Here is a 24,882-nt window from a genome sequence, read left to right as displayed (position 1 = left end):
ACCGTCAATGGCGGCCAATGAATTTGCTACAAATCCATTAGTAAGGAGCAGAGGCGTATAGGTGAGGGCACTCAAATGGGACCATGATGAACTTGCGCATCTCTTTCCATCTTTCTTACTCTTTTGCTTTCCTTAGTTTTTGTCTTTTTTTCTTTTCTTCTAAGTGTTCACTAATGCAACCATCGGGCGCCCCCACCCAACTCAACTCCAAATGATAAAACCGTAGCCGGGCGGCGAGCGGCGTGGAGCATACGCTTTCCCAGGCGGCCGCCCGCCCACGCCGCGTCGCTCCAGCGAGGCTAGAAATGGACCAGTAATTGCATCGTAAAGTTCCCGCAACACAATAGAGCCGCAAGAACGTGGCGGTGCGTGCCAGAAACGTGCGCCCACGCGCTCATCTTCCATCATCCCGCCAACTTTTATCTCACGGGGCGCCATTGACGGCGACGGACGTCCCATAAAAACCAAAGAACTAAAGTCACGGTCGTCTAAACTCGCTGGCTAGGATGAAAAATCAATCATCACAGATGGAACTTTGCCATAATGGGAATAAAATAAACAGCAAAATCAGAGAGTTTCACTCTAATGTACACAAAAATTGTATGAGAAACAAGCAAATAATTTGAAGGCCAATAGTAATGATAGGCATCCAATTAAGTGGCTTCCAATCATCAGAAAACCACTTAAAGTCAATTAAAGGTGGGTGTCCAATGAATTTGAACATGGAGGGTCAGCAGTGGTTGGACATTGAACTGGCGTGAACTTAGTTAAAGGCGCATCAAAAGTGCAGCCATTTTTTCCCTCCAAATACTAAGCGTCTCTTAATGAAAAATCCATACTGCTTCAAACATGATAAATATGAATCCATAAAGCAGTCAAAAGCAGCCAAGAGTGAGCAGTGAACGGACCCCCACTTGCCCATCCATCGCCACCCGCCGCCAATCGGCCGTCCCCGCCAACGACTTGTTGTCAGCCATTCTGCCCCCCCTTTTCTCTCCCGCCGTCCCTAAATAATGAGCCGGTGGAGGCAAAGCGCCGAGGAGTGCTGGGGGGGCGGGGGGTCGGGGAACGGGGGTTATCGGCGCGGCAGTGACGGATGGTGGCGAATTTGAGCTTGATGAGGCGTCTCGCACGAGGAGCGTGAGGACATGGGCACCCGCCATCAATCTCCACAGAAGCGCTTCACTGAACACCACATCCAACATCCAGGGCGGCCCGGTGGATCAGTGGTTGGCATGTCGGCCTGACGGTGGGGGGACTTGGGTTCAAATCCAGGTTGGTCTACCTGTGTGGAGTTTGGTTGTTCTCTGTGTGGGTTTTCTCCGGGTACACCAGTTTCCTCCCACATTCCAAAGACAAGCATGGTTTAGGTTGATAGGGCAATCTAAATTGACCTTAGGTATGATTGGTTGACCTTTATCTCCCAGTGCGCTGTGATTGGCTAGCCACCAATTCAGGGTGGCAGAGTCAGCTGGGATAGGCTCCAGCACCCCATATGTGACCCAAGTGAGGATAAAGTGGTTCAGAAAGATGAGATGATATGAGAATTTCAAATTGTGGTACGGCAAGTGACATTTTTTTGGTTATTTCAAACGTAAACAAACATTCGTAGTATTGTGGCCTACCTGAGCAACTAACTATGTTATGTGACCTAAAATGACCTTTCCACATATAACAAAATTCTAGTATTCTATTTAATTATCACAGTATTTTCTGAATAAACAACACAGTCAAAAACACAACAGGAATTGACTAAGGAATGTCCCCAAATCAGCAAAATGTAAACAAAATGTTAACAAAATTGAACCTAAATAAACACAAACGTTCCAAAATGAACAGGAACTCACCTCAATTAATCATAGAAAGCCCCAATGGAGGGAAAGCAAAGAATGCCCATGCAATGTGTATTTCCCACTTGGTTTATTTTTTCATGAATGAATTTACTAATGAAATTCAAACCGTACTTTATGCACTAATCATTGATATTATTTTATCCCCCCCCCCCCCCCCCCCCCCGTCAAATATTCCTTTCCTTTCTAAAGCGTTAAACAGATGCCAAGAGCCCGCCAGGCCCGCATGAATGGCCTTTTGTTCCGTTTAATTAACTCTGCCTACAGACGGCGAGCGTGCGAGAGAGAGAGATGGCCACGGGATGATGAACCTTTGGCGGCCATTTTTCTTCCCCATCTTTACGGACAGAGTCGCGAAAAAAAAAAACATAAGTTAAGTTTGCCATGAATTTCAATTTGACACAAATGCTCCATTTTGCTTCTAACAAAGGTGGCGAGATGTCGCGCAGCGGTCGAGTGAGTCAGAGCCGTGGCGAGGGACGGCGAGGGGATGGACGGCGAGGGGAGGGGGCTAATCATCAGGCAGGGGCCGGCTAATGCAGAGCGGCGCTTGATAATGCCAAGGCCGTGATATCAGCCAACGTCTGCCCCGCGGCACCCCCGAGCAGCGCCGTCACCCGGCGTTTCGGCATCCTAGTAACGACGCCCCCCTCCCCGTCTTTCAATCTCATCAAACGGAGTTTGTCGCCAGTCGCAATAACCCTCCAGGGAGCGCTCATTTAACTCCATTTCGCGGGGACTGATTTAACTCTTTGGTGGCCAGTGGCGGCAGTAGATGTCCTGTTTTTTGTGATAAAAGTGTTAAATGTTGAACATAATGCAAGTATCTGTGTTTTTTTTGCCCCTTATTTGTGCTGTTAGCCCCAAACGGACAGAATTACATGGTTATTGCGTGCAGTCAGTGGAAGTTAAAATTAAACATTAAAAGCCAAATGGCTCATGCAAAAAAATGGACATCTATCTCAATACATTTTTTTTCATGCGTACATAAACATTGGAGTGTTATTAGAGGCCATATTTGAATCTTTTTGATTTAGTTTTAATTCATTTCTTATTTTAGTAACATAGAAATATATATTTTTGATTTTTTAATTTGTTTAAATGCCATAATGGTGAATAATAATAACAAATAGAAAGTAGCAAATGTCCTCATGTGAAAACAGCATAATTCCAATAACAAATGTAAATAATGTGGCTTACTTTAAATAAAATGTGATGTCCATGCCAGGTCTTTATGTTTTTTTAGCTTTGCAAAACAGTCATTTTTCCTAGAAATGGTTAAGTGACATTGGGGAATTGTGCCTGCAACTAAATGGTCAACATATTGCAAAAAAATGGAATAGATATCACTGATCCTCTATTTACGCAATGAACGAATGCTTCAAATGGATTGAACGTGTATCGTCGTCAATGGCATTGCACTAAAAAGCCCTCCTAATTGATAGCTAGTTAACGAGGCCACCTCCTCCTCCACGTTTGCTTAAAACGTGCAGAGGAAGCTGCCTTGTAAAATGGCTGCCATCCATCCATCTCGTACTCTCCTCTTCATTGAGGAAAATTTCATTCATGCTATTTCCCTTCATTCATGCTGGAGGGAATGGGAGTGGAGTGGGGGGGATTCGTCTGTGAGGGGTGTGGGGTTGGGGGGGGGGGGGCAGATGTGGGGGCGTCGGTGGCATCGCCACACCAACGTTGTCATCAATGGACGTGACGTCAGCACAGCCTGCAACTGGGGGTGGCGTATCGAGCAAAAAAGGGGGGTCGTTGATGGAGTCACGTGGTGCTACGGAGGGTATATACAATAAAGTTGCGCTGGCCGTGGTGCTGAAAACATCCACTACTATATATTAGCTGCATGCCAGAAAGTGACATTGTTTGTTTGTTTTTTTTAAGTGCAACATTTGGAAAAGAAGATTGTTTTTATGTCGATCTCGGGCTGAGAAGAAATTTAACAAGAAGAAGAAGAGTGTTGAATTCTCTCAAGTCTTGAGATTTTTTTGCCTTCACTTTGACTATTTCCCCCCATTGTACGACCACCCCCAAGTCACCAGCCCACAATTGTGGGAGTCCAGGTAGGTGATTAAATCAATTCATTCACTCATTCATCTTTTGATGGGACCATTAAAGCTTATTTTTCAGGTGTAACATTATGTACATGTTGATTTTTAATCAGGGAAAATTCATTTTTCATTTTCTTATGTTTAACAAAATTAAATAGGTATTAAAACTAAACGAAATTTGCATTATTACCCCCTTTTAACCTGCATTGGCACGTGCCACGTTGCGCCAAATTGATATTTTTATGAAAATCAAAATGATAAATTGACTTTTTTTTCGTTTTTAATTTCCCTAACATCAATAATCACCCCATTAAATTATATAAAACACATTATATTAATAGTGGACATCTATCTAAGGGTTTTAATTCAATTAACATGTTTTGATGACGTAGAAAACTGGACGCTGGGGGGCGTGTAAGGTTTACACGTGTTTCGTTGCAAAAAACATTTGGATGCATTTCCAAATAGGAAATATCCCCAAAATATGCCTTTAAGAGGAGATTTGTGAGGAAAAAAACGGGAATCTTGTGCAAGCATTCCACCATAGTAGAACAAAATATAAATAAAAAGGGACAAAGCATTTTTTGTGGGGGGCAGAACCGACACTCTTCCTGCAAAGAGGGGTGCGGTGGGCGAAAGGGGGGGTCAAATGGACCATCTAGATAATTTTCTATTTGCTTGGGAGGATGGAGAGAAGAGTGGGTGCGCGTGTGGGGGGGTTCGAGGAACTCAAGCGTGCCCTGCAGCCTTTTTACGCATGACTCCGGGGCTTTAATTTCATTTAAAATGAAATATAAGTGATTTTTTTCGCTCTCGTGACAATTTTGCGCGTCCAAAAAGATGCCTGGTACGTGCAAATCAACACATGTGTTGGCTCATGTGAGGAAGAGGAGGAGGAAGAGGAGGTGAGACTCGTATTTTATTTGTTTTGGTTAAAAAAAGGGCGATAATGTTTGATTTTACTCGATTAATACAGGCGTGGCGTAAAGAAATGCTGCTGGAATGTGGGCGCATTGGTGGAGAGGGGGTGAGAGGGGTGGGGGGCGTCTACGCTGCGCCAAATCGTTGCGTCAAAATGAGCGGAATCACTCGGAAAGTCATTGATTTCTATTGCTTTGGTTTGATGTTTGCATGGGGAAATGTGTCATGTGATGTGCTTGTGGAGATGGACAAAAAATGATGGTCGTTTTCGTTTTAAAGACGGTGAAATGAGGTTCTTCTTTTGTGGTGTGTTTTTTTCGCATTTGTGTTGTCAGTAAACGTTTTCGACGGTGATAGACGTCCAATCGTACGAGTCAAAGCTCATTTGGATTTGGCGTCTGGCATTGTTAAGGAATTTTTAATGAACTGCTTTTGTGTGTTAAAACTAATTGTAAAATGATATTTAAAATGCCATTTCTGTTTTCATTCATTCTAATTCAGTTACATTTTATGTGAATAAATATTCATGCAAAATGATACATAAGAATGGGATTTGACTGTTTTTTTTTTAAATATAAATGCTCAGATATAGACGTGCAAAAACCATTTTGACGTCACAATTCTAGATTTGCATCTATGGCCGTCACAAAAATTGGCAAATGAGTTTTGGGGAAAAAAATCATATTTATGTCCAAATTCTGACTGTCCTGCATCCCCCATCTCTCCCCTTCTCCCCTTTCTCCCCCTCCAGGTGCTTCAGCTCCCTCCTGCCTGCCCTGCATGGTCATGACCAGTCATCACACCCCTCATCCTCCAGCCCGCCTCGTCCTATTGGTCTTGCTCGCCGTCACCCTGACGCCGGCCGCCGACGCCGCCCCCGCCCCCGCGCAGAGCGAAACTGGGGACAGCGGAGCGACAGAGGACTTGGCGCTCGTCTCCCCGCCTCTGGGCGCCGGCCAAGACGCGTGGAGCGACGAGCCGGCGGCGGAGGAGTCGTCTCCCGAGCCGGCGCGGGTTCTAGCGCTCCTCCTGCGAGCCCTGGACGGGCCGGCGGAGTGGGACGCCGACCGGGAGACGGAGGCGGAGCTCAACGAAACCGGAGAGCTCCTCCGAGACTTTGAGGAGGACCTCGGGGGAGAACCGACGGCGGGCGAGGGCTCGCTGGCGGCCGTCCCCGGCGAGGAAGACGAGGCCCTGCGGCGCAAAGTCCGCGGCTACTTCCAGAACATTGACTTGGGCCTTCAAGATAATGAGATTCTGCCTCCGTTGAAGGGCTACAAGGCGTACAACACGCAGTTGGCACGAGCCGGGAAGAAACTCCGCTGGCGGGGCGACTCGGACGCCCCCGTCAAGGGCGACAACTTCATGGACGACTTTGAGGACGAGGGCGAGGAGTTAGAGGAGGTGGAAGAGGAGGACCAGCGCCTGACTCACGTGGAGGAGGAGGCCAGGGCCCGGGCCGAGAAGCAAGAAGTGCTCAGGCAACAGGAGGAGGCGGAGCGGGCGCGCGAGGAGGAGCAGCGATTGGCCGACGTGGCCTCTGACATGCTCCTACGTTACATGGGCCGTAAGCAGCAGGCCCTGGTCAAGGCGCGGCAGAAGAGCGGTAACGCCGCCGAGGACAAGCGCTCCGAGGAGCTCCTCCTCCTCCCCGAGAGGACCCAAGCGGACTTGGACCAGCAGATGATCGACCGACTCATTGAGATCAGCAGCAAGTTGCACTTGCCCGCCGACGACGTGGTGGAGATCATTAGCGACGTGGAGGAGAAGAAGAAAAAGCGGAAAGAAGTCAAGCAGCAGCAGCAGCAACAAGTTCCCATGCCCCGCTTCCGGCCTCTGGTTCCTCCCCCACTGGCACGCCAACCCCTGTACCACTACACGGCCTCCACAAACCCCAAGAAAGCTCTGTACAAGTCCATGAAGAAGTGGCAGAAAGACAAGGGTCGCTCACGTAAACAGGACTTTTGGTACCACCAGGCCAAGACCCCCCTCGACTACTGGTACAAACCCCAGAAACAATTCCTGGCCTTCCCTTCCTATCCATACTACCAGAAGCCATACCGGGCCTACTACCCGGTCTACTTCCCCTACCCCAAGCAGCGCTACTACGGCAAGCGTCCCCCCGTTCCCGAACAACCCTTTGCGCCCCCCCAAGATCTGGAACCCCAGCCCCCCTGGCGTGGGCATAGGGGTCAGGGCAAGAACCGGGGCCAAGGTCAAGGCTGGAAGCAGAGGCCGGCAGCCCGCCTCCAAGAAACCCCTTACATTTCCAACTACATCCTGCCCCACCCACGGACCTATCAGCTTCCACCGCCGCCCAAGCCCCTGGCCCCGCCCCGGCGAGGGAGACGGCCCCCATTCTACTACCCGCCGGCCGCGCCGCGGACCGAAGACTACGAGGAAGACGGCCTGGTGCCTCAAGTGGACAGTGAGGAAGAGCTGGAGAACTTTATCGAGAGGATCTACATGAAGCGCAGAATGTACTGAAAGGACAGACTTCTTTAGCTTTGGGCTTTGGGACCCACGGTCGGGCGGTTGGGGGGCACGTTGGATGAAAACGAGGCACAAATGAGATTCCGCTGGGTTTAAATCCACTATTTTTTTTCTTTTTTTAGTTTCTTGTTGTCGTTGATAGGGTTCCGTCACCGGAGCGGATTGAAAAGAAGGCGGGGTTTAGGAACGGGGGGAGTGGCTTACCCTGCACACCGCCATGTTTAACTTTGGAACATAGGGCGGCGTACATCCGTCTCCGTTCGGGTTTTCTATGACGCAGCATCACGGGAACCATGTTTACAACATGTCTTTGTACGTTACATCACACAAACACACACAAATACATGCAAAAAAAATAGTGTTTGGTTGGTTGGATTGGATTGGATGTGAGCCTTTACAAAAAAACAAAAAAAAACAACAAGGTGCCGCCAATTTGCCATTTTTTTCCCCCAGAATTCTTGCCTTATGCACACCAGTTTCATCACGAAGCCCTGCGGACCCCCCCAAAGCACAAAACACTTCCAGATGTGGTGGGCCGAGGTTTCATCATCAGTTTTTCAGGTTTTTAATTTTTGCATCTAACAATTTCAGGGCCCTGTATTTATTATTCCCCTGGCTAATCAATTATGTTACAATCCCAAATGCAGTACCCCGAGAAAAGTTTGAAAAATCCTACTATGGTTGCAAAAGACTATCGAAATTTAATTTACAATAATACACACAAATATAACTTTTCCATTATCAGATATAGAGAAAATAGCCACAGTATTTGGTCAAGGTTATAAAAAAATGGCCAAACAAATATATATATATTTCAAAAACTGTCGCTGTCCATAGTACTGAAAAACGATAATTTTAAATGGCAGTTAATGAGGAAAGTTGGCCTAAAATTACTGTGTTTTTAAGTCTTTTGAAAAGAGCAATTTTGAAGGTTTGCCATTTGAAAAGTAACGCAAGGGCCTGTCCATTATTTTACTTTTTATGTCATAAAAAAATGAAATAAAAATACTTGAATTCTGCCGTGGGCCGGGTCGTCAGGGGGCAATCCTTTTTTTTTGTTATTTTTTTATTCATTTCCTTAAGAAACTCAACTAGCGGTCGGGTTTGGTTATGTGTCGGGGATTGCGCTATTTCAGAAAAAGAAAACCAACAAACCAACAAAAAAAAATGCCAACATGCACGTCTTTCTACTTGCATCTTCAAAAAAAAGAACAAAAAAAAAAGCGGAAAAGAATAAAACCGTGTGGAGAATTCAAGATGGCTGTCTTCTCTCATTAAAACTGTGAACGTCCAAAAAAAAAAAAAACATAAAAAACGCATCAACAAAAAAAAAAAAAAAAAAGGATGGCATGGCAACGCCGTCCATTTGGACCCGTGTTTGTCGTTGATGTCACCTTTTAAACATTGTAACAATGTACAATGTGAAATAAAAACATGCCTGTGCAATGTGTACATAACAGCATGATGATGATGATGACCATGATGACCACTATAGTTTTGCTATATTATCCTCCAAAAAATCATAAATAAAAGCTATTATTTTATTAAAGCTGATTTTTCTTCATGCTTTTCCTGCTACATTTTAGTACAAAAGGGGGTATTTAACGCTTGACGTGGACATAAAGAGCAGAAAAGCGGCGAGGAAAGGAACAAAAGGCTGACGGAAAGAAGCCAGCAAGGAGGCGGTGATTGACGAGTCACGTGATTGGCGCATGAGTCATACATCTGCAGGACCGCGTGCACCCGTACGTACGCACATGCGTTATTTTAGAGGACATTGCACCCATTTATTGCCACCCAGCTACGGTGTGGCTTGAAAAAAATGACAAAAAAGAAAGATAATATTTGCAATTTTGTTCGCCATAAGTTCCATTCACGATTTTTTAGTTTTAGGGGGATTAAAAGAACAAAATTAGATGTCCAATTCATTTTGGTGTGAATGAGCGGAGGTATTATGTTTATCCGTCCCCCAAAATGTTGGGATGTCAATCTATTTGAAGCAAAAAGTCGGTTTTCAATGATATTGGTCGTGGTTCAAGTCAGAATTGGTTGTTATGGGCAACCAGCATGGATATTGTCTAGTGCAGATATGGGCAAACTACCGCATTTTAATATTTCTTTATACATTCCTTTTTACTTTGTACTTTATACTTTTTACTTTAATAATGAGTGATGAGTATGTTAATACTTTAGTCTTTTTATTCTGTTTATGTTTCATATGTACTGTTAACGGATGCACTTTTTTATATGTATCCTATCTTCTGCTGACCCGACCCATCTTTTAAATTTTTAAAGTCAATGTGGCCCCCGGGCTGAAAAGTTTGCCCACCCCTGGTCTGGTGTCAATTCAGCATCTGTGTCTATCTTAAAAGGTCATCGCACAGACGTGGGCTGTAATTCAATTATAAAGAACTCTCTAAATTTAACATTGTGCGTTCTTAGCACACATGATCCAAGATTTGCAGATATTGCGACCAAAAAGCAGCTTATTACATTTCGATCTCCAGCAAGACAGTTACTTTACGATATTTCATTTACAATACTGTATCAAGTCTCCTTATCGGGTGGTCGTAGTTCATTTGATCATGTATAATACACCACAGAGATTGAATCTTTCATCTTTTACAAGGTTTTGCAAGGTTGCCAACTTCTAAAAAGCATCCCATAATAGCACTTTTTTGGGGGGTACTCTTTGGACATATTATGCCTAATCAAGACGCCTTTTAGTGAACATCAATCGGCGAAGAAGCCATCCATTTTGCCTTTTGTCCCTCATTTGCCTGTTTTTCCACTCATGGTCCACTGTCATGTACTGCCTATTATCCCACCACTACTCTATTTTACCCCTCCTTCATTTTTTTTACCCTGCCTATCCTTTTTATCCTGCCTCCCAATTTCTTGTTACAATAAAAAATGGGGGGGGGGGGAACCGGGTGAAAAGCACTCTCACTGCTGCACTGCTGGCACAATAGACTGGTGGTGAGTCATCAGCACTTATGTTCTCGCCGTCGTCCTCCTCCCACCAAACACACCACACACACACACAAACAGGATGGGGGTGGTTTTGGGGGGAGATCACTCAAATTACTACCTACCTGCCGCGTGCACTTAGAGGACAAACACACACACACACACACATATGACAGTTGTACACATTGACCCTGAAAGCAGCAAGCTGTGTAATTTAGTTGATTGTGCTTTGCAAATGGCTGCCTCGTCACATCAAAGTGGAGGGACAGAAAAAGCCATGTGTGTGTGAGAGATGAAGGGCTTTGTGGGGGTGGGATTTGGGGTTAATGGGTGTCACTACGATAGGGATTTTTTTTTGTATTTTACCTGAGACATGCTTAAATGATGCTGAGGCCTACAACAGTCAAATCCTTTCATATGTATTAGCTTATTGGCTGTCTGTGACATGATAGAAGTTCAATCCATTTGAGGCGGAAGGGTTGGCAGGGAATAAACAAACGTTCCCTGCCGTGACCGGACGTTTGGTCGCCGGTCTATGTACTTAGATATTAAACAGTACTTGGATATTAAACAGTACTTAGATATTAAACTCCCTCTCATGAATATGATTTTGAGAGCGGGTTTCAACAGTAAACTCTCCGGCGACCAAAAGACCGGCGACCAAACGTCCGAGCACCGCCACTCCAATTGGATTCGACGTCAAAATTGCATGAATTGAATTAAAGTGTGAAATTGTACTATATGTGCTTTGGAAGTGTGCAAGTGGCGCCCTCTGGGAGACTACTATTGACATTAAAGGACAATGCCATTCATTGCAGGTAAGAAAACGCCATTGGACAAATACAAAAACTTGTAAACACCTTGTCATTTTCCATCATGTTTTGAAACTGTAGAAGGGAAACGCCCACATTGTTTACACCTAAAGCCAGAGGTCACCCGAGCCTCGGCCCCTCGCAGAGTCTTTACAGCAAGCTGCTTGTGAGCCATTGGAACTCATCAAAAATTCAACACCTGTAGTTTCCGTTTCATAGTCAAGTCCAGGGACAAAAAGGGGCCAGAAACCAACAAGGAAGGCATGCAGGGATTCGACGAGGAAGTAAGGTAGGAGGCCACCTTCTCCTGAGACTTTTTGCTGGCTTTATAAGCGTGTCTCCTACTTTAGTGGGACAAACTACGTCCAGGCTGATGAGAGGACCGGTGAGGAGGAGGTGGGTGACTTTAAAAAGTCCCCAGAAGAAGATGGAGGAGGAGAGATTGAATGCGGGGCAAATTGTGGAGAAGTGGAGGTCAGTTTTGCTCTGTGGGGTTTTTTTTTTGACTGGAAAATTGACATGCATCTTGTTCTATGTTACTATATTCATTGACCGCCATTGACGACACTAGACTTTAAATACATTTGAAATTGAATGTAAACTAGAGATAAAACTAGATTTGAATCCTTATTTTCATATTTCTTATGATCAACTTCCACAAAAAATGCATACATGTGTTTCTCCCATTGTGTTGAAGCAGGTAAATGACCAAGAGACCTCAAAAGACAACACTGTGGAGCCGCGGGATGCCCCACCACCGACAAATCCAGAGCTCATACTCGGTAAAACCCACCCATTAAAACACCCACACTCTTTAACTCATCGGCCTTTCCAGCTCAAAAGAATTGCATGTCTACAACAATAATAAAACTGGGGGACATTCCGTCAATTCAGAAAAAAACATGTCAAAGTTTCATTTAAGTTGAGCAGCACTTACTTCCACAAACGTCCTCTTTTGTTCCGGTTTCCATGGTGACATTGTTGCAGATAACCCATCAGAGCCATGCTGGTACTGTCTTAGGTCTCTTGACCTGGAATGTCATCCCAGTACTTCTCAGGTTGTCACATTTCTGCAATAATAATAATAAGAAATATTAGAATACATTCAAAATCATTTTATGTCTGCTATATATTGATGAAATTCTCTTCTGGAGATGCAGAAAGATCCAGCTTCTTCGTCTCTGCTGTTCTCTGGCGGCCAGAAAATGAACTACCAGACAGATCCTCGCCCCCACTTTGGGGTGGCATGTTCCTCCCACGCGCCATGTCGTCCCTTATGGGGCAGTGAAGGGCCCATCTGGGGCCAAAAGGGTACACCCGATGGAGGAGAGGATGAGGACCAGGATCAGCAGACCCAGAAAGTGTGCCCACATTGTCACCTGGCTCTCCCCTTGGATACCCTCACCTGGCATGAGGTTGGCACACTCTTCCAGTCACTTGATTACATCAAAATATAATCTGGACATATGCCCGGATCCAGAAATTGACATAATGGATGTGCCAACATGAAATAAATGCTGAAGTAGAGGTTAAAAACTAAAAAAGTGAGGACCTAAATACATATCAGAATACAGATTATTTGGTTTTGGCCTCCAGAATTGATGGAGACAGGCTATTGTTATGGGGAGGATTGTACAACGTTAGGGTTGGTTGTTTATCACAGTTGATGGCATAAAATAATGCAGACAAATTGCATTTATGTATTTTGTTTCTTCCTGCAGACAAAGTGTTTCCAGTTTGACGGGCTACGCAATCCTTGGTCGTAGCTACTGCAACAAAATGCATCATAAGTACTAATAAAAACCTGTTTTTCTTTCAATGTTTGTCATGTTTGACATGATGCACCTATGTTTATACTTTAAATTATTAGTGAAGAAACCCCAAAATATTCACAACTCATTTCCCCATATAAAAGGTCCTAAGTATATGCAGTATAACCAATAAAACTAGACCACAACTGCACATTCTCATCCCATTTTGAAATACTATATTGTCAGACTTCATGCTGTCTGTTGCTGCTTGTCAAACGAGCGTATATATTATAAAAATTCAGCATCCTCCTCTTCCTCATTGGTCCAAAACACCGTGGCCAGTTCACGTCACTACTAAGCACCCCCACTCTAACCAATGGCATGGTGCGTCCGTCTGACCCACTGCCTTGCATACTGACACTCTCTTCTCCCCCAACACATTATTGTCTGGCCTGTCTTGTTGTTGTTTTTAATAGCGCAGGGGAGCCTCCTCGCCACTATGCCGCTCGATGAGCTCTCAATCGCGGGTGAGGACAGCGACATCGGCGGTAGGCGGCGGAGGGCTTGGCCCGCCTCGACGCATCCGAGAATGGAGCGCTTGTCCGGGACTAGGAGCCTCGCGGCGGCTGCAGCGATCGGGGGTAGAAAGATCACCCATCCCGGGAAGGCCATCCTTGCAGGTCGGCTCATTTTTTCGGGGTTTTTAGCTTTTAATACTTGATTTCTTAGCCGATGACATCGACTCAGTGTGCACAAAGCTGGAGCCTGTTAAGGCGAACTGGGTCAGCCAGACACTTCAGCACTGATGCTCATGTAGCATAGCGTTTACTAATTCTCTCTCCTGATCCTTCCTTGTACAATAAATGTTGCCATATACGCGTCGATGAAAGGAAGAGGGATGAAATGAAGGCTTTGATCTAGCATATAAAATTTCACAGTTAATTTGGTGCCTAGGATTTCAGTGAGGATTTATTCACCTAATCCAATCTAAAAATGCAATACACATCTGGAGTTATTAAGACTCCATATTTATTGAAAACATGGGCTAAAACAATCCTCATCATTGAACAAACTAGCCCCAATGCAAATAAAATATAGCTTTAGTTCCAGTTACTAAGCAGATAAGGGGAAAATGTCAACATAAAGACTGCAAATTTCTCTGAACCAAAATTCTGGATACTGTGTCGACACACCAAAAGAAATCCTAGAAAAATGTAAATAAATGAATCCATGTAAAATGATGTCAATTCCCTAAACTCTCCCTTAGGTGGAATAGCAGGCGGGATCGAGATTTGCATCACCTTCCCGACAGAGTACGTTAAGACTCAGCTGCAGTTGGACGAGCGAGCCAACCCGCCACGCTACCGGGGCATCGGTAGGTCACACCCAGTTACCCGCTTTTCACCCATGCACATTTTAACGTCCACCTTGTTTATCAGGGGACTGCGTTAAACTGACCGTGCAGGATCACGGTCTCCGAGGCCTGTACCGAGGACTCAGCTCACTTCTCTACGGCTCCATCCCCAAGTCGGCTGTCAGGTTAGATGAACTCTGGTTACCCCCCCTTAGAAATGTCATATTCAATCTGATACCTAGGCAAGACTAAATTTGGATTGATACAAAGATAAGAAAAAATAAGTTGTAAAACTCACTTTTTAACTCACCTTTTTTCAGATTTGGCACTTTTGAAATCCTCAGCAATCCAATGCGTGACGCCACGGGTCGTCTGGATAACACCCGCAGCCTTTTATGCGGCTTGGGGGCCGGCATCGCCGAGGCTATCGTCATAGTCTGCCCCATGGAGACTCTCAAGGTGGGTGACATAGCATCAAACAGGGCCACGTATTTGTCACTTGTCACATGGTCTTTCCCCAAAGGTCAAGTTGATCCACGACCAGTGTTCCATGAGGCCCAGGTACCGTGGTTTCTTCCATGGCGTCAGTGAGATCATCAGAGAGCAAGGTAGGATACCTAAGCCAAGGATGGATGACAACTGTTAGCTTCAACTGATTTTACCTGCTGCCCCAGGTGTCCGAGGGACCTATCAAGGACTGACGGCGACCGTGCTTAAACAGGGGACCAATCAGGCCATTCGGTTTTACGTGATGAACGCACTACGCAATTGGTACAAAGGTAAGAAGCTCACAAAATGATAGTATTGTTGCAATTAACACAATAAACTGTATAAAACAAGACTTACATTAACTTAACTCACCTGCTAAGGACCTAACCTACTTTTCCTTCCTTTTAATAATGCTAATATCTTTATAGATGCTCATGTGAATATTAGGGTAAATAGAAATGTTAATTCTGCTAAATAAAAACATTCAACAATACTTACCAGAATATAATTTGGCTGTTTTGGAGTCTCGGGTTCGATCCCAGGTTAGTCATCCTGTGTGGAGTTTGCATGTTCTTGCATGTGAACACCATCAGTCATGTGCATATTTGAACAAATATTTTGGTTTTTTGCCTCTAAGGTGACGATCCTAGAAAAGAAATGCATCCAATTGTCACTGCTATGTTTGGAGCCACGGCGGGAGCCGCCAGTGTTTTTGGCAACACGCCTCTGGATGTGGTCAAAACCCGGATGCAGGTTAGTTCCCACAATTATCAACATTTTAAATTGTGTCTAACAAACATACTTTTAAAGGGTCTAGATGCCCATCGCTATAAAAACACTGTAGACTGCGCCTTCCAGATCCTCAAGCAGGAAGGACCACAAGCGTGAGTTACCATACTTCTTTCTCTCAGCAACTATTACTATTAGTACTAGTACTGTTTCATATCTAAGTGCTGTTTAATATCTAAGTGCTGTTTAATATCTAAGTACTGTTTAATATCTAAGTACTGTTTAATATCCAAGTACTGTTTAATATCTACGTACTGTTTAATATCTAAGTTCATTTGACCGGCTACCAAACGTCCAGTCAAACTCATTTCTTGCCATTACGTGTCTTGAAAGGTTCTACAAGGGAACAGTTCCCAGACTGGGCCGCGTATGCTTGGACGTAGCTATTGTTTTTGTCATCTACGAGGAGGTGGTCAAGCTACTGAACAATGTGTGGAAGACCCAGTAGGAGAATTCCACACAATTCCACTAAAGACACTTGGACATGATGCTTTTAGAAGACTTTTCAGCACTAGAACAAAGTGAAGTGACAAAAAAGAAGGAATGGGGAGAATCATAAACAGCAACTAAATGGAGTCACCAAACAGTTTGTGGTTCATTGTAAGGGTTTTCTCATCTACGGAGTGTCCGTCAGATTTATTTCATACAAACAGTAACTTGGCTGTAAAAACACCCGATACATTTGAATACCCTTCAATGGCTGCAAATGGACCTAGCACATTTGTACTTTCTATAAATCACATGTTATGTGAAGCACAAACACATTCTGAGTTAAGACATGATAGATAAAATGGTTGCACCATTTTACACATGCATAGTCTAGACACATTGTTCTTTGTTAAGAGGACAATTTTTTTCTCTCCACGTTTTGTCACTGTGAATTTGATGCTGCTTTTCAAAAGGGGGATTTTCAGGAAGCACAAGCTAAGTTAAGCTATTACAATTGTTGCTAACATTTCGGTTGTTTTGACATATGAGTAGTCGACCAATCCATTTGAACGCATAACGTCTGGCAATGGCATTGCAGAAGCAAATGAGTATTTAAAACCAAACTGCCTTGCACAGCTGAAGCCTTCAAAACCCACCTCCATCTTCATTTTCTTGTCAGACTACAAACATGAGCCCCTAATTGTCATGGTAACGTTGTTTCCATTGTTGTATGTGTGCGTGTTAGACTGTGTGCCTAAACTTGGTGAACGTTTTGACTTATTATAAGAAAAAAGAGGGCACCAAAAAGGTTTTCATGGTATAATAAATATTGCTGGTGCCAAAAACAAAATATTTTTGGGTGTTTATTTGTGGGAATTGTTGGCTATTGATTTTGAGGATGAAAATTATGTAAGTGAATCTAATTGAAAATACTTGAAAGCAACTTTAAAGTTAAAGTGACGATGAAGCACCTTTCCATCAGCTCCCAATGAGAAGGTAATGGAGATTGCAGTGATGGCACCATCTATCTTCTCCATCTGTAAAGACAGCCAAAAAGGCCAAATGGTTGATTAAAAAAAATAATAAAATAAAATAAAAAGATGGAAATGGTATGCTGGACATTTGACCTACATTCTGAGACATTTGTCTTTGCCACCACTGACTACTCGCTGACCATCAGGACTCCAGTCCACAGCAAAGACCTGTATGTGAGAAAATGGTCAGCTTTCCCACAGAAGCATAACCTCTTAATAATGTGAAATTAATAGTTACAATAAACACGTAAAAATGTGTTTAAAAAGAAAAAAAAATGAAAAAATGACATGAAAATGTCAAAAAACACATTCATAATTCAAAATGATGACCTCCAATATTACTCAAATGTTTGGTTATTATTTTAATTTTATATTTAACTTATTACCTGCGATAGAATAGAATAGGCAACCATCTTATTTAGACTGGAAGGAATGTCTGCAAATGCTCATTTGTCAGTACCATCGCAATTAATTAGAAATCTGGCGCTGTCCATGGTGCTAGTTAAGCCAGTGCCCTTAACAACCACATTGGAGGAGAAGGCCTTTTTTTAGGCCGATGAGCTTTCTTTCCCTCACCTCATCAGCATGGCCGGGAAGATCTATCTTGAGCTTTCCACTCTTGACATCCCACACTTTGAGCGTGCTATCGCTACTGCCGCTCACAAGCAGCCTGCTGTCTGCCGACCAGGCTACCTGATAGACGGAGCCCACGTGACCTCGGAGGGATATCAAGTACCTGGTGGCGGGAGATCATTTTTTTTAGTAAAAGTCTCTGTGGTGCAGAGCACTGCGATATCACTCACTTCCCGGTCCGACCGTCCCATATTTTGATAGATTTGTCGAAAGAGCCCGAAGCCAGGAGTCGCGTGTCGGGGGAGAAGAGGACCTGGTTGACCAGGGCACTGTGACCGGTCATGCGGGCCAGTGGCTTCTTATCCTCGGCGGGATTCCACAGGAATAAGGTGAAGTCGTCTGAGCCTGACACCAAGCGCTCGGGATTGGAACCCTGTGGAAATGAACGTCAACTTGTGAACATTCAGAGCTAAGATTGTGACAATATATCCATGTTGTTGTGTATGTGTAAGCTAAGCAGGAATATAAATAGCCCCTTTACAGTAAAATAAAAAAATGAGCATACCTACCCGAACATTATTGTATCTCTTCAAGGCTTTGCTCTTCAGTTCCTCCACTAGGATGAGACAGTTCAGACATTTACCCTCACATTTCAAGATACTAGCGGACATTTTTTGGGTATGATTACATGTGGCAAGCGTCATTTTATTTTTTTCATTCATACCTGAACCCGTGAGGTCCTGTGGATTAACGGTGGCATCGGCCGGTTCGAAGGCTCCGGTTCTCAGCACGTAGTCGGTGTTGAGAGCCAGTGTGTTGACCCAGTGGGCGTGGCCCTGTAGCGTCCTGCACTGGACACCCTAAAAGACAACAACTGTCAATCATTCTTGCTTGTTCTTACAAGTTGTTCATACCCAGCGGCAAAACTCACGTCCTTTGCCCGCCACACTTTGACCGTCCGGTCCTGCGATGACGTGTACAGCAGCCCGTCACCGCCCCACTTGACGCAGGTGACCGACTGCGTGTGGCTGGTTAGAATCTTGTCACAGCGACCCAGAACCACGTCCCAGATGCGAACTGAACCGTCTTTGGAGCTGCTGGCGAGGAAGCGACATTCTCCGTTGCTGGTGAAAGGAGAAGTGGTTAAACAATTTATTTTTTAAAACAATTTATCACCAAGGCCTAGAAAATGGAGTGCACAAAAACTTACAGATGAAGCGGTTCCCAGCAAAGGCATGTGATCCACTTTGTGTGTCCGGTTAGGGTTTTCCCAATTTGTGTACCTGTCACTGGATTCCACAGACAAATCTACAAAGAGATTACAAAAAATACACAAATACATATATAAATATATATATCTATAGAATTGTATGAGTGGTTGTGAGCGTAATCAAATCACCTGACTATTTTTGCACCCCGATGCAAGCTTCTTGCCATCAGGCGACCAGACGATACTTAGAACCCAATGAGAATGTCCTATTCCACATTGAGAAAAATTCAGCATAAATTTCCAATATTAATGGAGCACGTCATAAATTCCCAAACTTACCTTTAGCGGTGTGATGTGGTGTTTCCGTCATCAAGTCCCAAAAACGCACGGTAGTGTCACCGGAACCACTGGCCAAATATCTAAAAACACCCAAAAATTATCCACGGTTTTCATTGTTATGATTCAGTCTAAAAAGGACTTTCTTACTTTCCAGTGGGACTAAAAGCAGCGGAGATGACAGGTTCGGTGTGGCCCATCAGCGAACTGGTGCAGCGGGTGACAGCTCTCACCCGGAAAACAGCCTGTGGTTGGTAGACTATGGGCATGACCTTTTCCGTCTCCCATGCCAGCTCTTTGGCGGATGCCCCCAGACTGGACACGATCTCCGTCTCGCCACCGGCGAAGAATGCCAGAGGCACTTCTTCATCCTCCCCCTGTGTAACATCTATTTATTTAGATCTGTCTAATCGTCTGCATCATTCAACTTGTGTGTTGATGTACCTTCTGCAGCAATACATTGCAGACAAGTTGCAGTTTCTGTGGAGTGATGTCAACTGGAACATCAAAAGAGGATCCCAGGAACTCCCCTTTTTCATCCTGGAACTGGATCAGCATTCGCTCCACTTCCTCATTCATCTTCAGAGACTTCATGGAATAAAAAACGACAGAATGATCGAGATCGGATTGTTGCATTCTTAGTTGTGATTCAAATCGCGTTCAGGGCAAACAACAGTAGCATTTCGTTTTACGCAGCTGTGTATGATGGCAATAAAGGCTTTTGATTTTGGTTTTTTGCAGCCTTGCAAGAAATGGGAAAAGTCAATAATTTAGCATCACGTGCTTTGATAAAGTAGAGAATCACAGATAAATACATAAAAACGGATGCATGTCAAAACATCATATATAAGCCTTATTGTGCATTATAGAAGACATTTATAGAGGTCATAGATCGGAGTTCTTGACAATAACACGAGGAAGCCAGTGGGTATTAACAAGCCTGTCACGTTAGCTCTCCGGCTAGTCCTGAGCCATCGGAACATTATTTTGGCCTACAGATTTGACAAAATAGCCTTTACGGGTACATTAAACTTACATTTGCTTACGCCTCAGCAGGAATATGGTTTAGATCCCTTCAGCGTTTAAAGATGCGTTTTTAGATCCCCGTTCAGACGAGTTGGCGTCGTGTTAAAAGTCCACACGTGTGTACAACAATTCAGAGATGTTGCAAAAGTAGTGTTCATGCCTTTGCGAATTACCGGAAAAGGGGAGGTGGAATGCGGAAACAGGCAAACTCTTAAAGTTGTAACATCTCTGTTAAGATAACGAATTCTTTTTAACAATAAATTCCGTCTAAAATGACATTGATTCCATGAAATTGTTGACAATAACGACAACAAGATCGATTTTTGGACGTTTTATTTAATTTAACATCCACAAATAATAGAGCCAACATGATTTCCAGCATTACCATTGACAAGGCTCATGTACCATTTTACCCATCCTTGTCTCCTAGCAACCACAAATTACAATATTAGTTTGTTAAATATACCAGGATTTAATTTTATACCACTCATTTGCCCCGTTTCAATTTAAATGACACAATTGAACTAAAACTGCACACAGGAAAAGAAAAACATTTACTAATTCATGTTGAAAATATAAAGAAATTGTCTTGTCATCTTTTATTTTTTTTTAGAATACTACATAGTTATTATCTTCATAATCAAATAATAAGGCATTGCATCAAATAAGTGATGTAACAGTGCTTTGATCTCAGATCAACTTGGAACCTTACAAGAATATTTATTTTTTATTTTATTTGGTGTGCCCATTGACGTTCTCTGGCATCAGACCTTCCATGACAGCACGTTTTGACTCCAAAATCTACAAGATGGACCAAAAACAACCCATTATGTACTAATAACATGAGTCAAATATCATGAAAATATGAAAAGTGGACTGTATTCACCGTAAAACTGACACTGAGACCAATGATGCTCTGCATGTTGGTACTGTAGTACCCCAAGACGTACTGTCCGCCAAGCAGTGGGATGTCATCCTTATCCACAGAAATCTAAAGATGTCTCAATTTTAATCTCATCTGACCTCTCCACCAAGCATCTTTATAAAATTCTAACGGGTCAAACCTGAATGTCTTCGTCAATCTCCGGAAGCTCGTTCTCTCGAACCCACACAAAAGTCTCGTAGTCGCTCGAACTCTTAAAGCCGACCTGTAATTGACCAACAATGCATTCAAGTACTTATTACCTGCATCAAAACAAACATGGCACCTTATACAGGCCAATCCAATCCCAGGTCGAGGATAGAAAGTCCTCCCGGACGGTGTAGTTGAGGAGGGCGTCGTGGTCGGCGCTCCAGACGCCCTCGGGCGATACGTTGACCAGCGGAGCGTCAAAGTGTTTCCTCAGCTGCGTCCACAAAAAAAGCAAAAAGATGGAAAAAGTGCTAAATGTGAAATGACCAATCGTGGCTTACCTCTAGACTAAAGGTCGCCAATACAGGCTTATGGTCGCTGACTCTGTAGCTCATATCACTGGTATATTTATCCTGGGTCACCACCAAGGGGTACTCATCTAGGCCATCAACCGTGGATGTGGACACCTTGTCGTCGTCGTCCTCTGATGGCGTGTTTTTGGGTTTCAGGCGCCATAGGATACGGTCGGTCCAGGCTGGCTTCCGTTTCTTGCCGCTGCGTGACGTAATCCAAAAGAAAAGTATTGGAAATTGTGAGTTTTTTGGGGGTTGCCATGGAGACATCCACCATGCATTGTTAGGGGCAGTACCAAAAAGTGCAAAATGTGCAAAAACTATGATGCTGTGTGGTTGTATTACCCCAGGTCGTAGGTCTCAGAGTTCTTGTTGAACTTGTAGGTAGGCTTGAAATTTAATGGACCTTCCTCAAATTCCTGCAGGAATGCCTCCTTCTTCTTCATGGTTAGGAGCTACAGGAATGAGAAGTATCTCAGTATGTATTTTGTGTATTTATGTGGGTGTGTCACCTGGTCCTTGCTCCAAAGAAGGTTAAGACGTCCATCACCGATGGATGAGCGCATGAAATGCAGGCCGTGGTCGGCAATGCGGAAGTTTAAGTCGCCAAACCAGAACACCAGCCTGGTAATATTTGCATTATTTTTGGGTTCTTGGATTCAGAATACATGACCAAAGTTTGCAGAGGAGCCATGACAAATTGCACACTGCCATTTTGACTAAAAAGTGCCCAAAATAGGATATCTTTCCCAACAAAAACTCAACAAATACTTTTGCCTTTCTTACTAACTTGTGGTCCAGCACTCGACGTGCATCATCCGTGTCAAACTCCTGCGTCTCCAAGATGTGCTCGAACTCATCGACACGCTGCAAGGCGTGGCTCATATGCGCCGCCAAGTGGCAATTGAGAAAACACACCTTGTGGCCGTAGAAGGAGAAGCGTATCGATACCGCACCTTTGTTCCCCTGGCGATAATGAAAGAAGAAAATCAGCACCTTAATTTCACTTCCATTAGATTCCGAGTCCTTACCCAGTATCCAAAGATCCCAGTGCGGGTGTACGTGCTGTGGATATCTCGAATATAAGGCAGGTGCGACTGTTTGGAAAATAGCAACAACAGCAAACCTTGCATCCGCACTGATGCCACCTGTAATGGATGAAAGGGAAAATATGCAGGCAAATGTGGAACTGATCTGAAAATGGGTACTATGTAAACAGATGGGATTGGTCACCTTGACAAAGCCACGGGGGGCCAATGTGTCCATGAAAAGGTGACTCCACGAATCGTCCGCGATTAAGTCGGAGATGAAGCGGACTGGCGTGGCGCATACTTCCTGGAGACTGTTATGTGACAGCATTTTTAAATCCGTTTTGAATCCATTTTCAATTTGGTCTACATCGGTTTCGCACCCGATAACGTAGATGTCAGTGGGAGGCTGCACGTCGAGGTGTAACAGCGAGATGACATCATCGGGAGGTTCGGCCGTGGCAACGTTCCACGTCACCATGTGCAGCCTGTCAAGGGATGTGGGAAATGAAATATGGATTTAAATTGGGTGACACATTCTTTGATTCTGCCATTCCTAATGTGTTGCTAATTCATATTCACATCTATTTACATTGCATCTGGTTTCAAATAGATTTCATATTGATCTGGTTATACATCCCTATCACATCCTTTTCAAATTCTTTTCCCATGCATTTTCAAACCAATTTCATATTTGCATTCCCAAATTTATGCAACCCTAATATTTTTGAATCAGTCCAAAACTTTGCATTCAGGAGTTTTTTCCCCTGACCATAACAACCATGCAAATATTTGATTGAAATTTAAGCATTGAATAAAAAACTCATTGAAGTTTGTATATAAACAAAGCACGGGTAGACCTGAAAGTGTGGGTGGGCGGTGCAAATCGCGAACAAAGTTCAAAAGCATCATCCAGCGTGCGCGACATCTCCTGATCGGCCTCATCTTCCGAACTCATATCGTCGATACGGCTCAAAAGCTGAGCCAACCTCTGGCGTAAAAGCATCCTGGACGACGCCGACGACGACGCCACCGAAGCGCCGCTCGCCGCACTGTCCGAGCGCGACCTCCCACCACCCAACGGCAAATCCATCAAGCGACTTTCCGTCGTCCTCAAAAGGGTCCGCTCCTAAAAAAGCGTCACCACGGTAGCTTGCGTTTGTAATAAAAGCGTCGGTGTGGATTTGGATAGGGAGATTTGAGGCAGGAATGTGGAGGGAGGCCGCTTTAATAAGCGGGTTAGCCGGGAGGCCACCGTTCTGCAATCACGGGCTGCTCACTAATGAGGGGACAATGGCATTAGGCTTCTTTTGGCCTTGTCCCACTTGTGTTCACTCCGACTGCATGCCTGCATTCTTCTGGCTCTACAATGGCCGGTGTACACCACTTTCAAAGAGATTCAATATGTTTACATATATCTGTTTCTATGACACCTGTTGTTAAATCTGGTTGCCATTTTTCCATCTATTTTCACATCAGAAACTCAAAATTTCCTCTAAGTTTACTCCACGGTCTTAACCGAGTCACAAGGGCCGACTTAAGCCAAGTAAGTGTTCATAAGTGGATGAAAGAGGTGAAGAATGAAAGTTTTATTGCGCAAACTGGCCTCAAAAAGCCTCTTAGTGCAGTTGAGAAAAAGAGGCTTCACGTGAGCTCACCTGCACTTGTCTCGTCCTCCGCTTGGGAACTTGGCAGCACTCATGTCGTCCTCTGCTCAAAAAAAAAATAATAATCATACTACTTGACCTCTGTGAAGGTCACCACGGCAACAGTCAAAGCTACACATAGTCAGCAAAAGCCAGTCCTCACAGTTTAAATGAGTTGGACATAGATCTCTCTCAATGGTAGGCAACTACTATTCTCTTATTTAAAATTTACATTAAAAACATGAAAATGCAGTGAATATCAATTGAATTTGTCTTTAAAAAATTAAGATATTTTTATGGATGTTGTATCAATGCATTTTTATGTTATTCATCAACTTGGAAAGTTATACATGAAAAATGAATGAATAAAAATGAATTGTTTGTCCATCAGTGTCAATCACAATTAAAAACGTTATTATGGGAGTACAAATCGATATTTTTATCAATTCAATCCATTCTTTTAATGATTTTTTATCCAATCATTATTTCTTGAATTAAATCTAATCATTACTAATAAAAAAAGTAATTATATTTGACACCTGAAGTCCACAGATGCTTAAAATTTTCCTTAAATGACAACACAAATTCAATGCTTGCACAAATGCATACCAAATATTTTGATAGATCTTCTGTACTAAAACAAAAACAACATTTTTGTTGCACTACCTTTTTCTGCGCTGTCGTAG

General features: G+C 43.8%; 4 protein-coding genes and 1 long non-coding RNA gene across 6 annotated transcripts; 3 read left to right on the top strand and 2 right to left on the bottom strand.

Moving 5' to 3' along the window:
- Window positions 1-3,659: 3,659 nt before the first annotated feature.
- On the top strand, window positions 3,660-8,341 carry LOC144212236 (uncharacterized). 2 transcript variants are annotated; one of them, XM_077739937.1, is made up of 2 exons: window positions 3,660-3,922; window positions 5,583-8,341. In XM_077739937.1, the coding sequence occupies exon 2, from the start codon at window positions 5,612-5,614 to the stop codon at window positions 7,316-7,318; it is 1,707 nt and encodes a 568-aa protein (XP_077596063.1). In that variant the 5' UTR covers window positions 3,660-3,922; window positions 5,583-5,611; the 3' UTR covers window positions 7,319-8,341. The 2 variants fall into 2 exon arrangements, with proteins under 2 accessions (XP_077596063.1, XP_077596064.1); XM_077739938.1 differs by lacking the exon at window positions 3,660-3,922 and adding an exon at window positions 4,670-4,815.
- Window positions 8,342-11,270: 2,929 nt separating this feature from the next.
- LOC144212242 (uncharacterized) lies at window positions 11,271-11,892 on the top strand. Its single transcript, XR_013329734.1, has 3 exons — window positions 11,271-11,395; window positions 11,457-11,580; window positions 11,807-11,892. It is a non-coding gene; the product is annotated as an uncharacterized LOC144212242 (long non-coding RNA).
- Window positions 11,893-13,226: 1,334 nt separating this feature from the next.
- On the top strand, window positions 13,227-16,768 carry LOC144212239 (tricarboxylate transport protein A, mitochondrial-like). Its single transcript, XM_077739940.1, has 9 exons — window positions 13,227-13,537; window positions 14,125-14,232; window positions 14,297-14,396; window positions 14,532-14,670; window positions 14,735-14,819; window positions 14,886-14,990; window positions 15,338-15,453; window positions 15,511-15,584; window positions 15,823-16,768. Exons 1-9 carry the CDS (start codon window positions 13,357-13,359, stop codon window positions 15,935-15,937), a joined length of 1,023 nt encoding a protein of 340 aa, XP_077596066.1. The 5' UTR covers window positions 13,227-13,356; the 3' UTR covers window positions 15,938-16,768.
- On the bottom strand, window positions 16,077-20,277 carry nle1 (notchless homolog 1 (Drosophila)). The gene is made up of 13 exons (XM_077739942.1): window positions 20,108-20,277; window positions 19,516-19,659; window positions 19,222-19,448; window positions 19,075-19,154; window positions 18,925-19,001; window positions 18,736-18,833; window positions 18,457-18,649; window positions 18,250-18,385; window positions 18,095-18,141; window positions 17,756-17,958; window positions 17,529-17,688; window positions 17,050-17,120; window positions 16,077-16,955 (listed from the first exon to the last, which is right to left on the bottom strand). The coding sequence occupies exons 2-13, from the start codon at window positions 19,648-19,650 to the stop codon at window positions 16,943-16,945; spliced, it is 1,440 nt and encodes a 479-aa protein (XP_077596068.1). The 5' UTR covers window positions 19,651-19,659; window positions 20,108-20,277; the 3' UTR covers window positions 16,077-16,942.
- Window positions 20,278-20,413: 136 nt separating this feature from the next.
- inpp5kb (inositol polyphosphate-5-phosphatase Kb) lies at window positions 20,414-23,786 on the bottom strand. Its single transcript, XM_077739939.1, has 11 exons — window positions 23,411-23,786; window positions 22,756-23,038; window positions 22,554-22,670; window positions 22,313-22,488; window positions 22,035-22,146; window positions 21,868-21,977; window positions 21,511-21,724; window positions 21,306-21,443; window positions 21,162-21,245; window positions 20,984-21,088; window positions 20,414-20,898 (listed from the first exon to the last, which is right to left on the bottom strand). Exons 1-11 carry the CDS (start codon window positions 23,641-23,643, stop codon window positions 20,830-20,832), a joined length of 1,641 nt encoding a protein of 546 aa, XP_077596065.1. The 5' UTR covers window positions 23,644-23,786; the 3' UTR covers window positions 20,414-20,829.
- Between the last annotated feature and the right edge of the window lie 1,096 nt (window positions 23,787-24,882).

This window comes from Stigmatopora nigra, chromosome 19 (assembly GCF_051989575.1).
Source record: "Stigmatopora nigra isolate UIUO_SnigA chromosome 19, RoL_Snig_1.1, whole genome shotgun sequence".
In the NCBI taxonomy this organism is placed as follows: Eukaryota; Metazoa; Chordata; class Actinopteri; order Syngnathiformes; family Syngnathidae; genus Stigmatopora; species Stigmatopora nigra.
The sequence above is the reverse complement of the archived record's forward strand: the minus strand, read 5'-3'. Positions and strand labels throughout refer to the sequence as shown.

Bases quoted from the DNA above. Each gene is read 5' to 3' on its own strand.
- LOC144212236 (XM_077739937.1), top strand. From the start codon at position 5,612: ATGGTCATGACCAGTCATCACACCCCTCATCCTCCAGCCCGCCTCGTC.
- inpp5kb (XM_077739939.1), bottom strand. From the start codon at position 23,643: ATGGATTTGCCGTTGGGTGGTGGGAGGTCGCGCTCGGACAGTGCGGCG. The intron at 22,671-22,755 runs GTGACCAATCCC...CATCCATTACAG, and splicing joins CCCCCCGTGGCTTTGTCAAG to GTGGCATCAGTGCGGATGCA. The intron at 21,978-22,034 runs GTGACACACCCA...TCATTCCTGTAG, and splicing joins TTCTTTGGAGCAAGGACCAG to CTCCTAACCATGAAGAAGAA.
- LOC144212239 (XM_077739940.1), top strand. From the start codon at position 13,357: ATGCCGCTCGATGAGCTCTCAATCGCGGGTGAGGACAGCGACATCGGC. The intron at 14,671-14,734 runs GTGGGTGACATA...CTTTCCCCAAAG, and splicing joins GCCCCATGGAGACTCTCAAG to GTCAAGTTGATCCACGACCA. The intron at 15,454-15,510 runs GTTAGTTCCCAC...ATACTTTTAAAG, and splicing joins TGGTCAAAACCCGGATGCAG to GGTCTAGATGCCCATCGCTA.
- nle1 (XM_077739942.1), bottom strand. From the start codon at position 19,650: ATGAATGAGGAAGTGGAGCGAATGCTGATCCAGTTCCAGGATGAAAAA. The intron at 18,834-18,924 runs GTGATTTGATTA...ATCTCTTTGTAG, and splicing joins CGGGGTGCAAAAATAGTCAG to ATTTGTCTGTGGAATCCAGT. The intron at 18,142-18,249 runs GTATGAATGAAA...GTCTCATCCTAG, and splicing joins ACAGGACCTCACGGGTTCAG to TGGAGGAACTGAAGAGCAAA.